This window comes from Poecilia reticulata, chromosome 2, assembly GCF_904066995.2.
Source record: "Poecilia reticulata chromosome 2, P_reticulata-male-v2, whole genome shotgun sequence".
In the NCBI taxonomy this organism is placed as follows: Eukaryota; Metazoa; Chordata; class Actinopteri; order Cyprinodontiformes; family Poeciliidae; genus Poecilia; species Poecilia reticulata.
In genome coordinates, this window is record NC_088831.1 from 13,011,204 (window position 1) to 13,030,489 (window position 19,286).

Here is a 19,286-nt window from a genome sequence, read left to right on the forward strand (position 1 = left end):
GTAGTTCACAGTTTGTTAGAATTTACTAACTTTATGGTGACATAAAGATGTTAAGAAATGGTTTGCAGCAAGTGAAGGAAGTCAAAGTTGTGTTTCACCACATTATGTGGTAAATGACGAGTTTTACCGCCACATTTTCCTCTATATTTACTTATAAAGTTGCTTAAAATGAGTTTACATTTATCTGCAGGGTTACTGAAAATGTATAATCAATTAAAATGTTTTAATTATGCTTCATAAAAACTAAATCCAGGATTTACAAACTGTAAATTGAGGAAATAATTTGTTACTTCAGTTTTATTCTATGTAATTGTGCAAACCAAAAATAATTCACTCGGTGTGGAGTCGGTCATGTACTCACTGTAAAGTCTCTTTAGGAAGAGAAGAAGGTGAATTAAATGTAACTATTGACACATTTTTAGTTGATGTAATGACCCAAAAGGTCCTGACCTCAGCTGACCGTCTGATCCGATCCGATCTGGGCCGAAGCTCAGACTCGGTTCTGTGACTCTGGAGAAGCTGAATCATTGTTTTGCTTGGAATCGGATCAGCCTGGAGAGCCGAGCGTTGGCTCATGTGTGTTTAAACGACTCTGGAAGCCAGAAACATTTTCCCGTCGAAATCCTCATCCAGGATTAAACGCTGACGCTCCGCCTCAGGTGAGCGGAAATATTTTACATTTCTGAGGATTTTATTATATTTTTTTTAAATTCAAAAGCCTCTCCTCCGTCTCGCAACAGGTTTGGGAGACGCGTCTGATTCCTCCTGACAGGACGGAGCCTGAATTCATGGCTGGATGCTCTGCGTCGTCACGTGACTCTCAGATCTAAATTAGGCCAATAATCAGGGACGCCTGGCGGCTGAGCTGCTGGATGCACGGCGTGTAGAACCCAGCTCAGACGCCGAGGCTCTGCATGCATCGGCATCCTCTCTCTGGGTCCCAATCCAGAGCGGTTCCGACTCAAACCGCAGCAAGAAATGGGTGAAACGTGACGAATCCAGGCTGCTTGCAGCAGGTGCTGACCTCCGGCTCGTCGCTTAAATCCTGAAGCTGCGTCTTGTTCTGAGCTTCTGCTGCCGACTCGCTCCGTCACGGAGCAGCAGCTGCGTAACCCGAGCCCGCAGACAGAAGCTGCAACTCCACCGAGAAGACAGCGAAGCATCCCTGCTGCCTCTCTGCAGCGCCGCCTGGAAGGTTCAACGCTGCGGAGAAAAAAAGAAAAAAAAAGACGAAAAAACACAAGAGGCAGAAATACGCAGAGGAAATTTACAGTATCCAAGTAAAAAAAAAAACAGCCTTTTTTTCTATGGTTTCAGGTTTTATTCAGAGGAAAAAGTCAAGAAATCATTGATGATTTTTTTTTTTTTTCAGAAATAAAACAAGATGTGAATGTTTTATTAAAAAAGAACAGAGTCAACAAATCCCCTGATTTAAAGCCATATATTCATTAAGCACAAGGTCCCCCTATAGGTCACACAGCCACTGTAATCCGTTTTCACGGTGAATATGTGGCCCCACAGAGGAGGCCACTCCAGCCTGTGTGTGTGTGTGTGTGTGTGTGTGTGCGTGTGTGTGTGTGTGTGTGTGCCTGGTTTACATGCGCGCTCCGTGGCAGTAAATTACGCATGACGATAATTCAGCCAGGACTGCATCCAGCACCAGGACAGACGCTCCTCCTCTTCATCCTCTTTGTTTTGGATGAAAACATTTAAATAGAAAAAAAGAAGAAAATAAATAAAATAAAATCCAAACTTACCCAAAGGACGCAAATCCTTCTGAGTCTCCTGCTGCAGAGGAAACATTAAAATGATGCATTCAGGGTATTTTTAGTTTGGTGAAATCGAACCCCAGCAGGAAAAAAACAACAACATCCAAGTAAATAAATAAATGCTGCAGCTTACTAATGGCTCTGAATGACAAAAAAACCAACATAAATTATAATTACTAATAAATAAATGTCACATTTCATCTTTGCTTTTACTTTTTTTAAAAAAAGAAGTCAACTTCACTGACACCACTCATCTAAAAGACAATAAAAACATAAAAGTTGCAGAATTGATTTTCCTCTTTTAAATTCAAATATAATTTATTTCTGGTTGGGGGGGGCAGAAGGTGGCCCCTGCTGCCCCGTCGCCCCCTCCCCTTATTTGAGCCTCTGCTCACACCTACAGACAAAGAAGAAAAAAAGGCAGAAACACATTAAAACTAATTCATCAATTCATTTAATCAATCAATAAAATAATCTAAATGAAGCTTCTTTATTCCTCCTCCTTGTGGAGACACTTCCTCTTAAGTGTAAAATATTTTTAAAAAGTTAAATCAGAATAAATTCTCTCTCTTTTTTTCGTTTCCAGGGTTGCGAGGCGTCGATCTGCTTGGTTCCCCCGTTTGATTGATGATTTAATTAGCCATACAGTGGCGCGCTGCGGGAGGACAGGACACAATAACGCTTTATTTACATAACCAATCAGGACGCCGCAAAGGTGGAGCCTGCGCCGCGCGCTGCGCCGCTCCGCTCTGCGCGTTATTCACTCACACCAGCACCAACACGCTCCACTTCCACATTTCACCCACTTTTTTTCCCGCAGTTTCTCGAATTCCTCCGCATTAACTGCGTCAGGAAATCAATAAAGTTTGCACAGATTCTGGTTGAATTTCCGCATTCCGGTAAAGTACGTGGAGGCGCACCTGGACGCACCTGGCATCCAGGTGACGCAACGCAGGTGCGCTGATACGCAAATGAACATTTTCAATAAATTAAAATACACAGAATGCATATTTGTAATGAAAAAGAAGAAAAGAAAAAAAAAGATCCTTACGCGAGTCCAGCCGCTTCCCGTCTGATTCTGCAAAAATAAAGAGCCGCATTTCTTCTGCCGAGAAAACAAGAAAGAACGGATAGGAGGAGAGAGAGAAGAGAGAGAGAGAGAGAGAGAAGCAAAAAAAAAAAAGAGAAAAAAAACAACTTCAACCCAGAAGATGCTCACGTTTGACTCTCCTCAATTATCCCCTCCCGTGAAGATAGGTGGCGTGCGTTTCAGGGGGCTTCTCCTCCTTCTTCCTCCTCTGTGTTCCGCACGGCAGAGAAAAGGAGGTGGAAGGAGAGGAGAGAGAAAAAAATGTCATTAGAAGAGGCGTAACACGTCAGTCCCTACCCAGGTTTGTTTCCTGGAGTGGGTGTAAGACATCAGTTGTAAACCTGCCCTAGCAGGAATAGCGGTCCCTCCCTCCTCCCAACTATTTCTGAGGCTTTTATTTCTAAGGCTTTATTATTATCACCGGTGGAAAAGGATCCGCTCGCCATCATCCCTCCTCGGCAGCTCCCATCTGAGAGACGCGTCTTTAACGCCTCCATTTAATAAAAAACAAGCAGGTAGGTGCGACTTTCTTTCGTGTCTTTTTTTTTTTTTTTTTTTTTTTTAGTTTTATTTCAGTTTTTTTCTCCCCCCAGAATTTTTTTTTTTGGATTTGAACTTTGCGCGCGTCCGCGTAAAACTTGGAGCTGAACTTCGGCTTACCTGCGCAGGTGGAAGGAAGGGAAGGTGCGCTGCTGGTTCACCTTTCCTTATTTATTCCAACAAAGGAGGAGGATGAAGAGGGGGATGAAGAGGAGGCGTCCCGGCTCGGATCTGACAGTCCGGGGAAGCGAGCTCTCTCTCCGGACACGGAGCCGCTCTCGACCCCGTTTCTTCCAGCCTCGCGTTCTCATCGGAACCAACATCATGTGTGAATATCCGGGCGAACCGAGCCGACAGAAATCCCACTCAGCTTTTATTTCTGTTTTATGGCTTTGATTGGAACGAACGTCGAAAATGTCTAAAGACGCCCAGCGCGAAATCCAGAAGCCAGCGGCTCAGATTTGGTGTTAAAAAGAAAGTTTGGATCAGAACAAAAATTAGTTGTTGTTTTTTTTTAAGCTTTATTGTGTTCCGATCCGGGTTCGAGGTCGGGACATTTGGACCTGAAATAAAGCAGCGTTTTTCCTCCCAGTTTGGTCTCATTTCTGCTGTTTTCGCGTTAATTGTGAGCGCGCCGAGGCTCAGGTCCGGTTTTTGAGCGTCTTTATTTCTGTGTTTTTGTCTCGTTTGAACATTTATTCCCGGTGTTTTAATTATCAGCAGGAGTTTGAATTCACTTTATTTGTATTTTCCCCAGGTTTGTGTTACTTTTTAAAATAAAATGTAAAAAGAAAAAAATCTAAGAATGAAGAGGATTGTAGTTTTTTTTATTATTATTTGACTAAATTTCCTGGTTATAAAAAAGTCAAGTTGGATGAAAGTGAAGATTTCCGTTTTTCAATTTTCCCCAGAAATGTCCCTTCTGACGCTCCGTGTCTCTGTTGTTTCCCTGCAGATATCACGCAGAAAAATCAAGGGATCGAGTCCATGCGAGCTGCCATCTGATCCCCCCTACCTCCTCCACCACTTTCCACACACACACACACACTCACGCACACACACACACATACACCTATCAATGAAGCAGGAGATCATGGCGGATGGCCCCAGGTGTAAGAGGCGAAAACAAGCCAATCCGAGGCGGAAAAACGGTAAGAAGATCCCGGGGAGAGCGTGTGTTGTCCGTGGGGTGTGGGGTGGAGGGGAGCCGGAGCTGTGGATGTTGTGGCCGGGGTTGGAGGCGTCCGCGGCGGCTCCGGGTGGAGCGAGAGTCCGCTGCGGGCTGCTGGAGGTTCCCATGTAGGGCTCCGTTATCCGGGCTGCTGTCCCGCTGCTGTCTGGAGCATGAAAAATATAAAAAGAATGAGAAAAGTGACATATATTACTTTTTTTTTCTCGAAATTGTGTTAGAGCTGAAATCATCCATAAAGCGTTACTTTATTTTAATTATTATTACTGTTTTTATTTTCCACATTTTTAAGCGTTTTTCCGTTTGAAATGTGCAGGAATAAACGCTGACATTCCCAGTCCCGTTCCTGCTCATCGTCCCACAATTTATTATTAGTATTAGTATTATTATTTTTATTTAATTGAATTCCTGCCCGCACTGGTTATTTATCCAGATCAGATTTCATCTATTGATTTCAAACAATCAATAGCAGAGAAGCATTTTGCTCCACAGCTGATTTATTGGATTTATTCATATATTTATGTGCTGGATTTAAAGGCTTGATCACCTGCTTTTTTCTTTCTTTTTTCCTTTCTTTCTTTCTTTCTCTCTTTCTTTCTCTCTTTCTTTCTTTCTTTCTTTCTTTCTTTCTTTCTTTCTTTCTTTCTTTCTTTCTTTCTTTCTTTCTTTCTTTTTTACTCATTATAATTATTATTGAAATGCAAATTTTAAAATTCCCAAACTGAAGAAGCTGTAGAGATGCGGCTCAGTGTGTCAGGAGTTTTTTTTTAATCCAAGGATTTCTTTTTTGTCTTTTTTCTTTCTTTCTTTTTTTTTTTTTTTTAAAGAAAGCAGTTTTGTCCTCCTCCTTCTTCCCCCCTTTTGGGAATGCAGCAGCTCACTGAGGCTTGGCCCCTCTCTCCTGTCCCCCCTCTCTTCCTGCCTGGATGGAGGGACGGCTGAGCCCCTCGCTGCTTCATTTCCAATCTGAAATCCACAAACCAAATCGCCTAATTTCACCAAATCCCTCTCAGATCATTTGAGTCAAATAAACCGTCCAGTCCGGTGCTGAACATCCCAGATTATTTGATTTCTCCAAACCTCGTCACACGTTCAAACTCTTGTTTTGTTGCTCGAAAAGAAATAGACGAATAAGAGGAAGAAGAAGAGGCTCTTCGCCTTTTCCTGGTGCGAAACTTGATCCGAGCAGCGTGAAGTTGTTTGAGAGTTTGGCCCCCGCCAGGTGTTGCCTGTCACATCCAGCTGTGAGCGGCCAACGGGAACACACACACACACACACACACACACACACACACCTGGGATTGTTTTTTTTCTCGCTCGAGCAGCACGAGCATCAAACAGCAACATTTAAGGAGGAAAATGACAGAATATCTGCGTTGGTGTGTTTCTCCCGTGACTCCGGAGCGTTGGGAACGCTCACCGATTACATAACCCGAAGCAGCGGGAATCTGCAGGAATATTTAGAAACCCGTCGCTTTTTTAAAAAAGTTTGCACCTTTCCTTTAAACTCCTGCCTCCATCACGCAGGGAGGAAAAGAGGAGAAAATAGCAGGAGGAGGAGGAGGAGGGCAGCGTTTCGCAGGGCGCTCGCGGACAATTGATTGTCAGCGGTAATGTGTTTCATTTACATGTTTATGCCGTCGATAGTGGCGGGGGGTTGTCCGGGCTGCCATTCCCACACGGGGCTGCACCCCAGCAGGAAGCTGCTGGATTCCTGTGGAAGGCAATCTGGGATTATTTACTCTGAGGAAGACATGAGACTTGTTGTAGAGAAGTCACATTCAGGGAGGTTTCATCCTGTGACGGGTAAAAACGTGAGAGTTCAGGTTTCAGAATCGCTCTGTGTGTTTGTGCTGTTCAGACTGTGGGGCTGATTGTTGGCGGTTCGGACCTGGTTCCTCTCGTTTCTTGACACATTTTTCTCGTTGCCATCGGTGCGCTGTGATGGCTGCCCGTCCTCCTGCCTGTGTGCAGATATTTGTGTGCCTGCCGGCCTCTGAACACACACACTCGCAGGAGGCACCGGCGGCCCCGGACCCCCTGACACCGCGGCTCTCTTTGGAATGCCTTAGGTACGATTTCACTTTCGCTCACATCAATGCTGACCTGAATGCCTTTCATATCTGATCCGCCGTGTCTCTCCTGGTAAACATCCCCCCGGGGGGAGAACAAAGAAGAAGAGAGAAAAAAAAGGAGCCTCCTCTTCTTCTTCTTCTTCTTCTCCTTCTTCCTTCTTCTTCTTCTTCTCCTTAATCACAATTCAGCCCCTCTCGCCGCCAGCAGCAGGGCTACACATTTGCATTCAGCATCAGAAAAGGGCCCGAGATGAAAAGAGGAGGGGGGAGGAGGGAAGAAGAAGAGGAAGAGAAAAATGGAGGCAGAAAGTGGTGGGTGGGTGGTGGAGAGGAATAACCAGGGTGTTTGTGGTTGTTTGTTGCTCGTCCCCTGGTTACGAGCCTTTTATAGCCTCCGTACTCCAGCAGGGACCCCCGGCCCCTCCTGACACGCAGATAGTGTTACGAGATGGCATGCCCACACTATTCATGGACGCTCAGGAAAAAGAAAAAAAAACAGAAAAAATCAAAAGAAATCCTGGATTGAGCAGATAAGGAGAGCAGGTGTCTTGTCTGGGCGGACATTGAGACGTCTCCAGCCGTCATGTGACTCCGTTTCTCACCCACAACTTTCTTTTTAGGGATTATTGGAACACCTTCCCTCCCCTCCTGGCAGGATTTAGGCAGATTTACTTCAGCAAACACCTTTGGACACTGTGGGGTGGAGAAAAAAAAAAAAAAAAGTAGGAGTCTGTTTGCAAAAGGGGCCTTTTGTTCGGAGCGGTTCGGGATAAAGCCTTACCAGGCAGCCGTGATGTTAACCCCTGCTTTGGTTGTGTGGAGGCAGAGCGGCACGGCGATGGCGGCGTTTTCCTCCTGAACTTGTGTGAGACTCCAGACTCTGCAGGATGAGTCGGAGAAAAGGCCCACATCTCGTCTCTCTTCATGCCTTCTCGCTTCTCTTGTTTTTTATCCCCAGAAAAACAAGCAAACACAGAAATTGAAACTTCACTGGTCTGGCAAATAACTGCATGCATTCAGACTTTTTTTTTTCTTTCCACTCCTTACCCCTAAGCCAGCATGTTTTATGCATTGCGTAGGAGGAGGATGCATCTTTAAAAAATATATATATATATATATATATATATATATATATATATATATTTATATATATATATAAAAAATGCCTCATTTGAGTCGTTCTGGAGTGAAAATGTAAAGTCTTTATTTGGCCTCGTCCTGCTGTTTGCACTTATTCCGCCGCGTCTCGCCTGTTTTTTTTTCTTCTTCTTCTTTTTCGACATTTTCCTCGACTTTCCTCGAGTCTGGGCGCGACAGGCGACAGGTTGCTGAGCAGGTGTAAACTAACGTTCAGATTTCATAATTAAATGTTGATGACGGTGAAAAACAACTTTACAAACACCTTCTTGTTCCCAACAATGCTACATGTGCGCTCGCTCGGATAGCAGCTGTTCCGCCAAAACCCAGCGCTTGTATTTGTGTTTCGTTTGGAGAACTGCTCCGATTCGTCTCCGAAGCATCGATCCCAACCTGTCAGGTCCAGCTTTTTAACAAGCCGGATTATGGAGCAACAAAAGCCTAAATGTAGATTAAATGAAAAGAACAAACACATCACAGCTGGTCCGTGCTTGTGTGAATGTTTTTTGTGTGTAAAAGTGTGTGTGTGTCGTGTTGGCCATTAAAATAATTTTCCCATTTTTCTCCGTTTCTGCGCGGCAGCTGCTTTCGGAGATGACACCTTTGTGCAAACAAGTGTTGAAAGCAGCCTCCAGTTTTTCCTCGCTCTGATGTTCTCTCTCTCTCTCTCTCTCTCTCTCTCTCTCTCTCTCTTGCACACACACACACACGCACACACATTTAGGGAAATTCACACACTCCTTGATGTACGCCGGATTGTCAGAAGAGCTCTCCTGGCAAGGTCAGGAATCAATAGCAGATCGGCAGATTAAGGCTGGGTGACATGTGGAAATCTGGGCCGACTCGCCCACCGTTCCCACCTTTAATTCCACATAATAGAACATGCTATTTGATCAGCACTCACTTTCCAACTGCGCTTCATTATTCAGGAGGTTTCCTGCCTCCTGTACCACCTAAGTGACTCCTCTTTGCTCCTTTCTTCCCGTCTTTAACGAGGACTCGTCTGGCTCTCCCCGGTGCTCCCAAATTCAGACGTGTTATCTCGATTTAATTGCAGCCGATCGCCAGGCGAGATTAGGCCCCAAAATTAGGTCGTTTTGCGGTTGCACGGATTTCGCTCGCTTCCCGCTTTCATCTCGCCGCTGATCAAGCACCTTCGTAAGCAGAGGCTGCAGCCGAGCGAGGGGAGCGGTCAGCGGCCTGCTTGTTATTCCGACGTTCTGTTTAACCTTTTGGCAAGAGTGAGTCAAGGAGAGCTGAGACATCTTCCCCTTTAAATGTCATCGTGCTGCAGTCGGTGGACATGTGTAGCCCAAGTCGAGCCCCTGTTAATGGGTTCTGACTGCAGAGGGGACCCCCCCCCCCTCCTCTCCTGAACGCTTCATGTCCCGCCACTTGTCAGACGGGAATGTCAAACAAACACCTCTTCAGGTAGCGGGGGATAATCACACCGACAGCGCTGTCCTCTGCCTTTCCGACACGCACAAGGTTGGAGTCTGACAGAGTTTGGGTTTGTGTGGCCGGCGGATAACCAACGCCGCCGCCACCGCCGAGGCCGCGCTTGTTCTTCGCCGGGTATTTCCTGACCTAGAAAAGGTTTCAGGAAGCAGAAGACATGAGTTGAAGCTTGTGACTCAGCCCTGACACGCAGCTTTGTCTCCGGTTAGGTCATGGCTTTACGACTTTGTATCACTTTCCTCTCCTTTTTGCTCAAACTGCAGCGGCTGAAGCCTTTTCTGCTGCCGTCCTGCCAGCCAGGCCAGTCATCTAACAAGTCGGCTCAGCCTAATTACTTCTCCCCCACCCAGGGGAAGCTACTTCCTTATCGCTCGGCTGTCTTGCTCCAGCATTCCTGAGATAAATTCCCCTCCACTTTGTTATTCTTACTACTTAGGGGTATTGGAATTAGCATGGCCATCAAAGCAGACCTTGTACTCGGCCGTTTTTTTCTCACGGCCTTATCGGCGGTCATACATTACAGCGGGGCGTGGGGACGCGCCCGCGGGCCGCAGAGGTGAGCCACGACATGAAAAGGCTGCAGCGTGACGGATTGGTCAGGTAGCAGCAGCTTGCATTCAGAAATCAGCCACTTCCTTCCTTCCTTCCTGAATGTTACCCAACACAGTTTCTACCTCAGCGCCGAGCTTATAAACTGGCAATCACGGTATCCCTAATGTTATTACGCTTCATAATTAGTTACAGCAACACTCATTCGGCGACTGGTGGAAAGGAGTATTCCTTAGTAATTAAGGTAATGAAATATTCATTTGTGCTACCTTTTCAGCAGTCTCACAAATGAGCCAGTCGTGCTTAATGTCCGCCCTGCCTCTGATTTTATTATGATGGCAGACTGGCACATCTGCAATTAGCAGGCGCGCTGACAGCCAGGCGGCGAGCTTTTCCTCCTCTTCGCCCCGTTTATTGTTACCTTTATCTCACCGTCTCCTCCCCGACGGAGAGGTTACCTTTCCCCGGCGGCGCAGGATCGACCTGACACCGCCGATCGACGCGCCGCCCTCCTGGTGGTTGGCATCAAGTCAGAGCTTCAGTCGAGAGGAGAGAGGAGGGCGGGGAAGAGAACCACAGACGCAAGAACAACAAATCTTAACAAGTATTTTAGTCTGGTTCACCTGCAACATCTGAAATAAGACAAAACCAACTTACAGGAAAGATGCAGGAGCCAATAATCCCTTAATGTTGATCAAAACAACTACTAGGCAGATTATTTAATCAAAATTAAGGATTTATTGACTCAAACCAAGCTTCTATATTTTGCAATAAAAGTTACTTGTAAGCTAGTTTTCTTATTTCAAGAGGACAAAGATATTTGCACCAGAAATTAGACCAAAAGTACGAGGTAATGTTCTCGATATTCACGCTAACAGCCGTTGTTTCGATGTTATCTCCTCCAAATCAGGATGAAGTAACCTAGCAGCTCAGCTTTGCTGTTCATTCTCGTCATAATCTTGTAAAACTAAGTTGTTTCTAAGTGCTGGTGGTTCAGATAGTTCCCTCCATCCATCCGTCCGTCCAGGAAGCAAACTGCTGCCATAACGTTGAGCCAACCTGAGCAGAAGCAGCTCCCTCCCATCCCAGGATCATCTGAGGTCAGCCTTTTTGGGGTTAAGTGGTGATAAATCCCCTTTAATTAACTCAACATGTTGTTTTTTCACCAGGTAATTGAAACATGTTAGAGGATATAGTTTAGATTTTATCACCTCCCACCAACCTTCCCTCAAGGACAAGAAACTCTGCCTTTTTTTTAAAAAAGAAAAGGTTATTTATGAACTAGTTATTCTGTAAATCTCGATGCTGTGGGTTGTGGAGATTAATTGGTTAATATTCTGCAGTTTTTGTTGTTGCCTTATTGAGATTTTCCTGAATGGTTGCTGATGATTGGGTCCAGATTGGCGCTGGGGGAAACACATCGACTCTTTCTGTGATGAAACTTTTAGTGGCTGCTCCAGTTCTGCTGTTTTACGTCATGAACCCCTTCCTCACCGCCGGTGTGTGTTCTCATAAAAAACACTAGTGTTTTTATGGTGCTTTCATCCATTTCTTGTCACTTTTACATCTCTTTTGTGCCTCAGCCTTCCCTCCCCACCTTTGTGGTCTCTCCTGGCTTGTGGCGGCGCTGAGGTAAAAACGGTGTGACGGCGGCGTTTTCGTTAAGCCGAGAACAAAGGCTCGGAGACGCCGGGGCCAAACTCATTGTCCCGCGCCCGTTCTGGCCCCCGCCGCAGGATTTGATGCTCTGTTTACCTCCAGCTAATATCCAAAAGAGGAGCTTCTTCCTCTCAGATGCACGTCAGGTTGAGGTAGAAGAACACGACTGAGGCGCAGAGCTGCAGAAGCGAGTGTCCATGTGACGAAACGGAGCAAACAGGGAGTGCGTGGTTGTGTGTGTGTGTGTGTGTGTGTGTGTGTGTGTGTTGGGCCGTTGGAGTCGTCCTGCATGGTCTCTGGGCAAACTGAAAGCAGCGCTCAGTGGGATTAGGGGCTGAGTGCTGCTGGGGGTGGCGGAGGGCGGAGGGACGTGAACACAAGGGGATTCTGGGAGCTGTTTTTGTGCCTTGCAGCAAGCTTTTTTCGCAGTGGCGCTTTTTACAACCTCAACTTTTTGCAGCAGAGTCGAAGGAAATCCCGCCTCCGTCGACGAACGCCGCGACTCGCGTTTGAAGTAAAAGCAAAGTTTGAGAGAGCGAGGAGCAATAAACGCAGTCGAAAGCGCCTTCATTGAACGCAATGATATTTTCACGAGCGCATAAAGATTATGAGTCCGTCCCGGTAGCACCCATCTGTGCTTTCACTCGCAACTACACGCTGTGTAGTTAAAATGGAGGCTGAGTGAAGACACTAGATGACTTTCATTTGGTTTAATAGTTTGTTAAGGTCAAACAATCGACGCCTCCATGCTTTTGTGTCAAAAACTGCGCCTGCGTCTTTGGCGACTAACTGGTTAACTAAATGAAACAATTTGTCAGAAAGCAAACTCTGTAAAAAAAAAAAAAAAAAAAAACCTTTCTGCTGCTTTCTCTCTTTTTTCTTGTGCAAAACAATTACAAAAAATTACAGTAGATAAAAAGTGAACGGCGCCAGTATTTATGCAATCAACATAACGAAGAAACAAAACAATTTAATGTGGAAAAATCATCATTCATCTGCATTATAATTGCTTCTCTTTCACATCTACGGGGACGGTTAATTAAAATTGTGATTAAATGCGCCTGCACTGCCTAAGATGTCTTCCCCCTAAACAGGTGCTACAGAATTTAAAAGTAAAGAGAGAAAGCTAATTAGCATTGGAAATTGAGAAATTGCCTGCAAGAATCGGTGTTAATTTCACTCACTGATGAGGTAATTTATAAAAGGAGGGGTTGGGGGGGGGAGACGGTGCAACGCGAGAGATTGCAGCCCCCCCCCCCCGCCCCCATCTATCTCCCCCCCGTCTCCACCTCCGCAGCTCTGCTTTGCCAGCATGCAGGTGAAGATGTTGGCGAAACATCGAGGCTGTTTTGTATTCTGCAGGAGTTAGCATCGCTTTGAGATGCTAAATAACGACACAAATTTACTCGTTTTAATCAAGAGGCGAAAACGGAGAGCGCGGCTTCAAACTTCACAGAAAAAGTTCGCCGTTATGGCTGCAATCTCGTTGTTCGTGTTTTACTCTCAACAGGGTGAAGCACCTCCCCAACAGTGAGTCGGGTTTTTTTTTTAATCAGGTGTGCCGATAGCAGCTGGATTTGTCTTGAATTATGTCTGAGGGACATATTGTCCGATTGGTGACCAATGTTGCAACATTTGTTATATTTTCATCTGCTGTGGTAAAAACGGTTCCCCTCCTCGCCTGTGGGGGCGCTGCACCAAGAACCACTGAAGGAAAAATCTGAAGAACTTCCTTCTTCACAAAATGAAAACAAAAATGTAGTAGCGTCAGATTTTAGTAAAAGACTACAAACTATTTCTCCTGCTAACGTTAGACTCACGTGTTTGTTTTGGTTGTATTTACCCAGAATGCCCTGCTCTTTCTGAGCAGTTTCTGGTCTGTTCCTTTCAGCCAAACAGAGACTTTAGTGCGTAGGTGGACCAGAGTCCGATTGCTCGTTCACACCTCCCCAGATGAACCAGTTGTAGGCAAATGAACTGGAGTTTGATTAAACAGAACTGGTGTGAATCAGCCTTTGTTGGTGTCTGGGGACCAAACGTTTCCACAGAAAGTGGATCCAAGAGGAGGTGGGCCGGGCGTGGACAGGTGGGAGGGAGAGAGAGAGAGAGAGAGAGAGCCACCGGGCCGGAGATCATTAGGTTCTGCTGCAGTGGAGCTGAAGCATCAGTCGGCATGAAAAAGGCAGAAAGAAAAGCCAATTTGCTGAGACGTACTCTGTCGACCTTTCATCATAACTGGGGCCTTTCCCTCCCAGTTTAAGTCCAGTGAGCACAAACCTCCTCTTCACTTTTTAACAATCACCTCAAAGCTCAGGGACGTTTCCTCAGCCGCTGTGTGACACATGCTGCTCCTCTGAACCCCTTCAGGCAGATCCTCACTGCAAACTGCAGACATTCATGGAAGGAAAAACCTGTATTTGATTATTTTATTTGGTTTTCAGTTGTTGTAACTGAGCTGCTTGTTGCTCAGCGAAGTGTGAGGATCTCTGATTGATTCTTTGCTCTTCATGTCTCCTTGTTGGTTTTACAACCCAGTGGAAATGAAACAAAGACGTGCAGCCAGGAATCGTTCACCAACATTCCTGTTTGACCCACTTAAAGATGCATCTGGTCTGATTCTTACGGAAGACAATTAGGGCCACTTTTTCTCTCTCAGAATTTTGACATTAGTCTCAAAATTTGTACTTTTTTCCGTCAAATTTTGATTTTAATTGCAGAATTTTGACTTTAATCTCATACGTTTGAGCTTAATTTAAAAAATTTTTATTATAATTGCAGAATTTTGGCTTTTTCCCTGGAATTTTGACTTCAGAATTTTCATCCTTTTTCTCAGAATTTTTACTTTTTTCAGAATTCAAACTGTAATCTCAGAATTTTGACAGTTTTCCTCAGAATTTTGACTTTAATTTCAGAATTATTACTTTTCTCTCAGAATTCCTTTTCTTAGAATAGACTTTATTCTGAGAGATTTGACGTTTTTTGACTTCAAATAGAATTTTCATACTTTTTCTCTGAATTTTGACTTTAATCTCTTACGTTTGAGCTTAATCTCAAAATTTTTATTGTAATTACAGAATTTGGACTTTTTCCTTAGAATTTTCACTTCAGAAATGTCATCCTTTGTCTCAGAATTTTTATATTTTTCCACAAAATTTTGACTTTAATCTTAGAATTCTCTTCTTTTTTTTCAGAGAATCAAAATCGTTTAAATTGTTTATTTGGATTTTAATAGGCAGAATTTGAATTCTGAGATTAAAGAGAATTTTTTTCAGTGGCTCTTATCCTCTGTATGTTATTTAATTGACTTCAAATGGTCACCAGCTATGAAAGTTTGTTTAAATGTGAAACTATTTGCGTTGACACAAACTCCCTGACGTTTCCGTCTCGAGGCTCAGAAGGTGTGTTGATCAGGAGAACAAAAAATCGTCCTCTTTTCTTGTTCCTCGTTGTGTGTTTTAAAGAAAGAGTTGATTTTTTTTTTTCCTCCTGATGGAAATGAAATCTGTGTTTATCCGCCTTTCAGAGAGGCTTGTTTATGGTGATGTCAAGGTGGCAGGGGTAGAGGGGATTTCTACGACTTCAAAAACAAGAAACAAGAAGGGAAAAAAGCTTCCCTAAAGCCCTTTGGGAGAGACTCACACGACAACCCCGAGGGAGGGGGGGAGAAAACAATTGCTAATATTAGGAAAAGGAGAGAGGGGGGTGGAGAACACACACACTCTGACACACACAAACAAACATAAACCTTGAGTTTGTTTATGTGCTCATAATGCGAGTCTGTGCGCCCCGGTGAAGCGGCGCAAATGGGAGAAGTATGCGTGGGTTCCTCAGGTAACAGGATTACGTGGGCACATAATTGATCCATTTGGGGGAAAAATGACAGGGCTCTAAAGAGGCCCCGGCTTTGGAAATGGGAGTTTATGAAACAGGCATTCGTAAATTCAAAGGAATCAATATGTCAATTTTATTACATCTCCGGGGCCAGATGGGCATTAAAGGCACGGCTCATCCCTCTGCCTCCACCTCGCTCTCCCTGCTCTGTCATCCCGTCCTTCCTCTTTTTCTTCTTCTGCTGCTATTTCTCTTCCTCTGTCTGCAAATATGGAGCAAAGGTTTATTGCCCCTTTCTCTTCCTCTGTGTTTTATTGTCTCGCTTGTCGACGAGCGGCACAAACAACTCCTCTCTGGGTCAAACAGAACTTTATTCCCGCCCAAAATCTTTTCAGCTGGGCTCCATATTGACTCTCAGCTGCATTTAGACACGACAAGTTAAACCTGCTTGTGTCAGTCGGGATTTCAGGAATATTTTGTGAGTTTTTTGCGACCTTAGAAATATTTGCAGCATTTTTTTTCCTTCTAAAATTGAAGGAAGAGTTGTGAAAAAGAAATGGGAAACACTGGAACTTGAGCAGCTCCTTTTTATTACTCACCATATCAATCACGCAGTGCTACTTGTCATCAGGTAAAACTGAGGCTGCAGTTGCTTAAATATAACGTTTCAACATTTTTCTGCAAAGAATTTGAGAAAATTTATGTGGAAATGTGTTGATTTTGCATCAATTGATTCCAGAGACTGACTAGTGCAAAAATGGTGAGTTTAAATGTTTAAAAAGTAAAAAGTAAATAAGCCAAACTTTTAAGTATTCAAAGCTGAAGTTGGGTATGATTTGGAGCTAGCTAACTGGTTATTCAATCAGAAATGGAAACGTAAAGCTGATAAAACCATAAAAACCAGCGACTCAAACAGCAACAACAATTCTATAACCATTTCTGTTGGTCACATATGTAAGAAATTATCTTTCAGTTACGTTTTTTTAAAGATAATTGGGGTAAATGAGTTTAGCTTTTGGGGTAGATTTAAAAAAAAAAACTAAATATTTTGAGTTTTGGAAGAGACAGAGGAGGAAAGACGACTAAAACATTTTCATTTTCAGGTATAGATGGTAAAACAATGCCTCTGAAGTAATTATTATCATTAATAATAACTATAATATGAAAACGTAATATTTCATAATGAGTTAGTGCAGTAGTATTTTATTTGAGATGTAAAAACAAAATAGTCACATTTTAACTTTTTTTATTTAATCAAAACTCAAACTCAAAGAAAATGTGGATTTTGTTTGTGGAAAACATTAATTATGAGTTATTCTTTTGATATCTTATGTGAGCTTGGATAATAGCTTCTGCATAATTAATATTTTTTTAACCGAAACCTACAAAACAATGTTGATTTTGATTATTATTATGAATAGATGAAGGTTAAAACTCAGTCTTTTCATCGTGAGTTTGAGATTCAGGCACAAAATAGTCTCAGTTTTTTAAATTTGAACTTTTTTGGCGACAGCTTTTTCATCATTTCTACTCTTTTTAACCCAAACTGGCAGAAAATGATGATTTTTATTATTAAAATCTCAAGATAATTATGTTTTATCAGAAAACTTTCATTACGAGTCACAGTTTTAGCATTTCATTTCAGTTTTCTGTCACTGCGGTTGTGTTTAGGAGCGAGTTTGATGAGCCTTCCTCCCTTCTTGCCTCAGTCTTACAATCTACCAGCTGAGAGTTTGTCATCAAGGTCTCCTCTGTCGGCCAGAGGTCCTTGGTGGCCATTTTGTTGGCGAGATTTTGTATCTGTTTGCGTCTCCACGTGGGTGTGTGCAGAAAAGGAAGCAGTGTGTGAGTGTGTGTGTGTGTGTGTGTGTGTTCATGTGTAACTATCCAACAGGGGACATGCGTGTCATTTTACACTGACCAACAGGGGACTCACCGTTGAAGAGGGGACATTTTGTAGGTCCCCTCTTGGAAATGACCCTGTTTTAGGGTCAGGGGTTGCAGTTAGGACTAAGGTGTGAATTGACTTTTGGTTAGGGTTAGGAAAAGGGTTAGGTATGTGATGGTTAGGGTTAGGAAAAGGGTTAGGGTTAGGCTGTAGAAATGAATGGAAGTCAATGGAATGTCCCCTGTTGGATAGTAGCGTACGACTGTGTGTGTGTGTGTGTGTGGTATCAAATATCCCTGCCCGGCGAAGGCATCAGCTGAAATACGTTCATCAATGCAGTTGTTGACTCAACAGTATTATTCTTTAAGAAAAAAGCCGTTTAGAAAGCGGCGGGCTCAATAAACAATCGGAAAAGCCCACAGACTCTAGCAGAGAGGGGAACGGAGAGTGGGTGTGTTTGTGTGAATGTGGGGGGGCAGATTAGGCATTCTGCATTCCCCCCCCCCCCCCCCCCCCCTGCTAAAATATTCACTTTCCATTTAAATACAACAGCATCCCAGGCAAGATTTAATTACCACCCCGCACTATAATGCAAATGAATAATGCAGCAAAGACTGATGCAAACGGATAGAAATATGAAAAAGCAGCTCGGTACGTTGAGAGGGAAAAGGTTAAGAAAAAATAAAAACGGCAGCTTGATGCTCAGTAGTTAGCTGGATTTAAGGGAGAAGAAGAAGAAAAAAGGAGGGAGGCACAATTACGAGGCCCAGCTTCCAGCCGCTCGCCAGGATTTTCCTTCTCCCATTCCACTAGTTCATTTCGGAGTAAGTAAATAATAAGAAGTTGGTGATGCTTGCATTTTTAATTCCACCCCCTCCTCCCTCTTTCTCTATTTTTTTCTCCTTGTTCAGTTCACTGACTGACATCTGCTATCAATGCTAAGCAGGTGTTCCCGTGCAAACAGACGTGCCCCTGTTTGTGTTTCGCCGTCCCCGCCACCGTGCGCCCAAATGAGCAACGTGATTAAGAATCCTGTAAATTTTTGAAAGGAAACGGATGGCTGCCCGGCTAGAACGTAATTACACCGCCGCCGACATCCGCAGCTCACCGCTGCAGCAGCCAGAGCCAAAGCAACAGCAGAGAATTAATAATATATAATGGCATCTTCCCTTGTAATTCATAAATGAAATAAAACGAAGGAGCTGCTGCTGATCAGCTTTTTTTTTTTTTCTCTTCTTCCTCTAGATGATCAAACTCCACAAATCTGCAGCTTTTTCAGCTCATTTAGGAAACCTGTGTTTTTACTCATTATCTGATTTCACTCACATTTGCAATGGACTGTTAGCTCTCAAGTGGCTGCAAACTTCCTCCCTTTGAACTTCAAAGGCGCTTTAAGTTTTGGGTCTTATTTTATCTGGAGAGGGTGGATCCTAGAGGTGCTCGCAGTTTTATTATTTTGAAGGGAAACGTGTGGATGCTGTGGAGGGAAGAGTGTGTGCAGATGGAAACCTCTGGGGACCTGAAATGAGGTGGAGGGAGCGTAGCGTGACACGGAGGCCAACTAAAAACGCTCTGACGAGAACGACTCTGACAGGATCTTCTCCGTTATTTCCTCATGTGAGGGATCAGAGCAGCAGGTACGACATAATCTGGACCTGATAGAGCCGTCCACACGCCGAAACGTTTTCAGACTTGAGCCACTTCTCACCCAATTTATACCCAGTCCAAGCACCTTGGCGCGGTTTTCCTCCCACAGCAGCTATTGATAGCGGCTGACAGACATTGTTTGGCCAGTGAAAGGTGCGCCTCCCCCTAAACGCTGGCTTGCAGAAGGGAGGCAACACTCCTCTCCTGTCCCCTTTAATCAGAGCCAGAGTTGGTTGCATCCTCCCATTCGGGATACACGATAATTACCCTTCTCCGTGAACGCCGGGACTTCACTTTGAGCCGGGGGAGGGATGAACGCTGACAATTATATTAGGCATGTGTGTGTTTGCTTCCTCCTGCCTCGTAGCTACCTTTCCCCCCCCTCCCTCCTCTCTCTCCTCCGTGGACTTTTGCAGCTCATGATGATGCGAAATAATAAGGTGCAGTTATGAGC

General features: G+C 44.2%; 1 protein-coding gene and 1 long non-coding RNA gene across 7 annotated transcripts in view; one reads left to right on the plus strand and one right to left on the minus strand.

The window, feature by feature from the left end:
• Positions 1-697: 697 nt before the first annotated feature.
• On the minus strand, positions 698-7,422 carry LOC145547876 (uncharacterized). 3 transcript variants are annotated; one of them, XR_014084128.1, is made up of 3 exons: positions 6,695-7,422; positions 3,520-4,736; positions 698-3,067 (listed from the first exon to the last, which is right to left on the minus strand). It is a non-coding gene; the product is annotated as an uncharacterized LOC145547876 (long non-coding RNA). The 3 variants fall into 3 exon arrangements; XR_014084130.1 differs by having other exon boundaries at positions 6,217-7,422; XR_014084129.1 differs by having other exon boundaries at positions 5,136-7,422.
• Positions 4,274-19,286, plus strand: part of zeb2b (zinc finger E-box binding homeobox 2b) — an 80,956-nt gene continuing 65,943 nt past the window's right edge. For 2 of the 4 annotated variants that reach the window (XM_081597746.1, XM_081597773.1), the window contains exon 1: positions 4,274-4,550. In XM_081597746.1, the coding sequence (XP_081453872.1) occupies positions 4,274-4,550 (277 nt within the window). The remainder of the gene's footprint in view (positions 4,551-19,286) is intronic. The other 2 variants (XM_081597756.1, XM_081597760.1) reach the window with 2 other exon arrangements.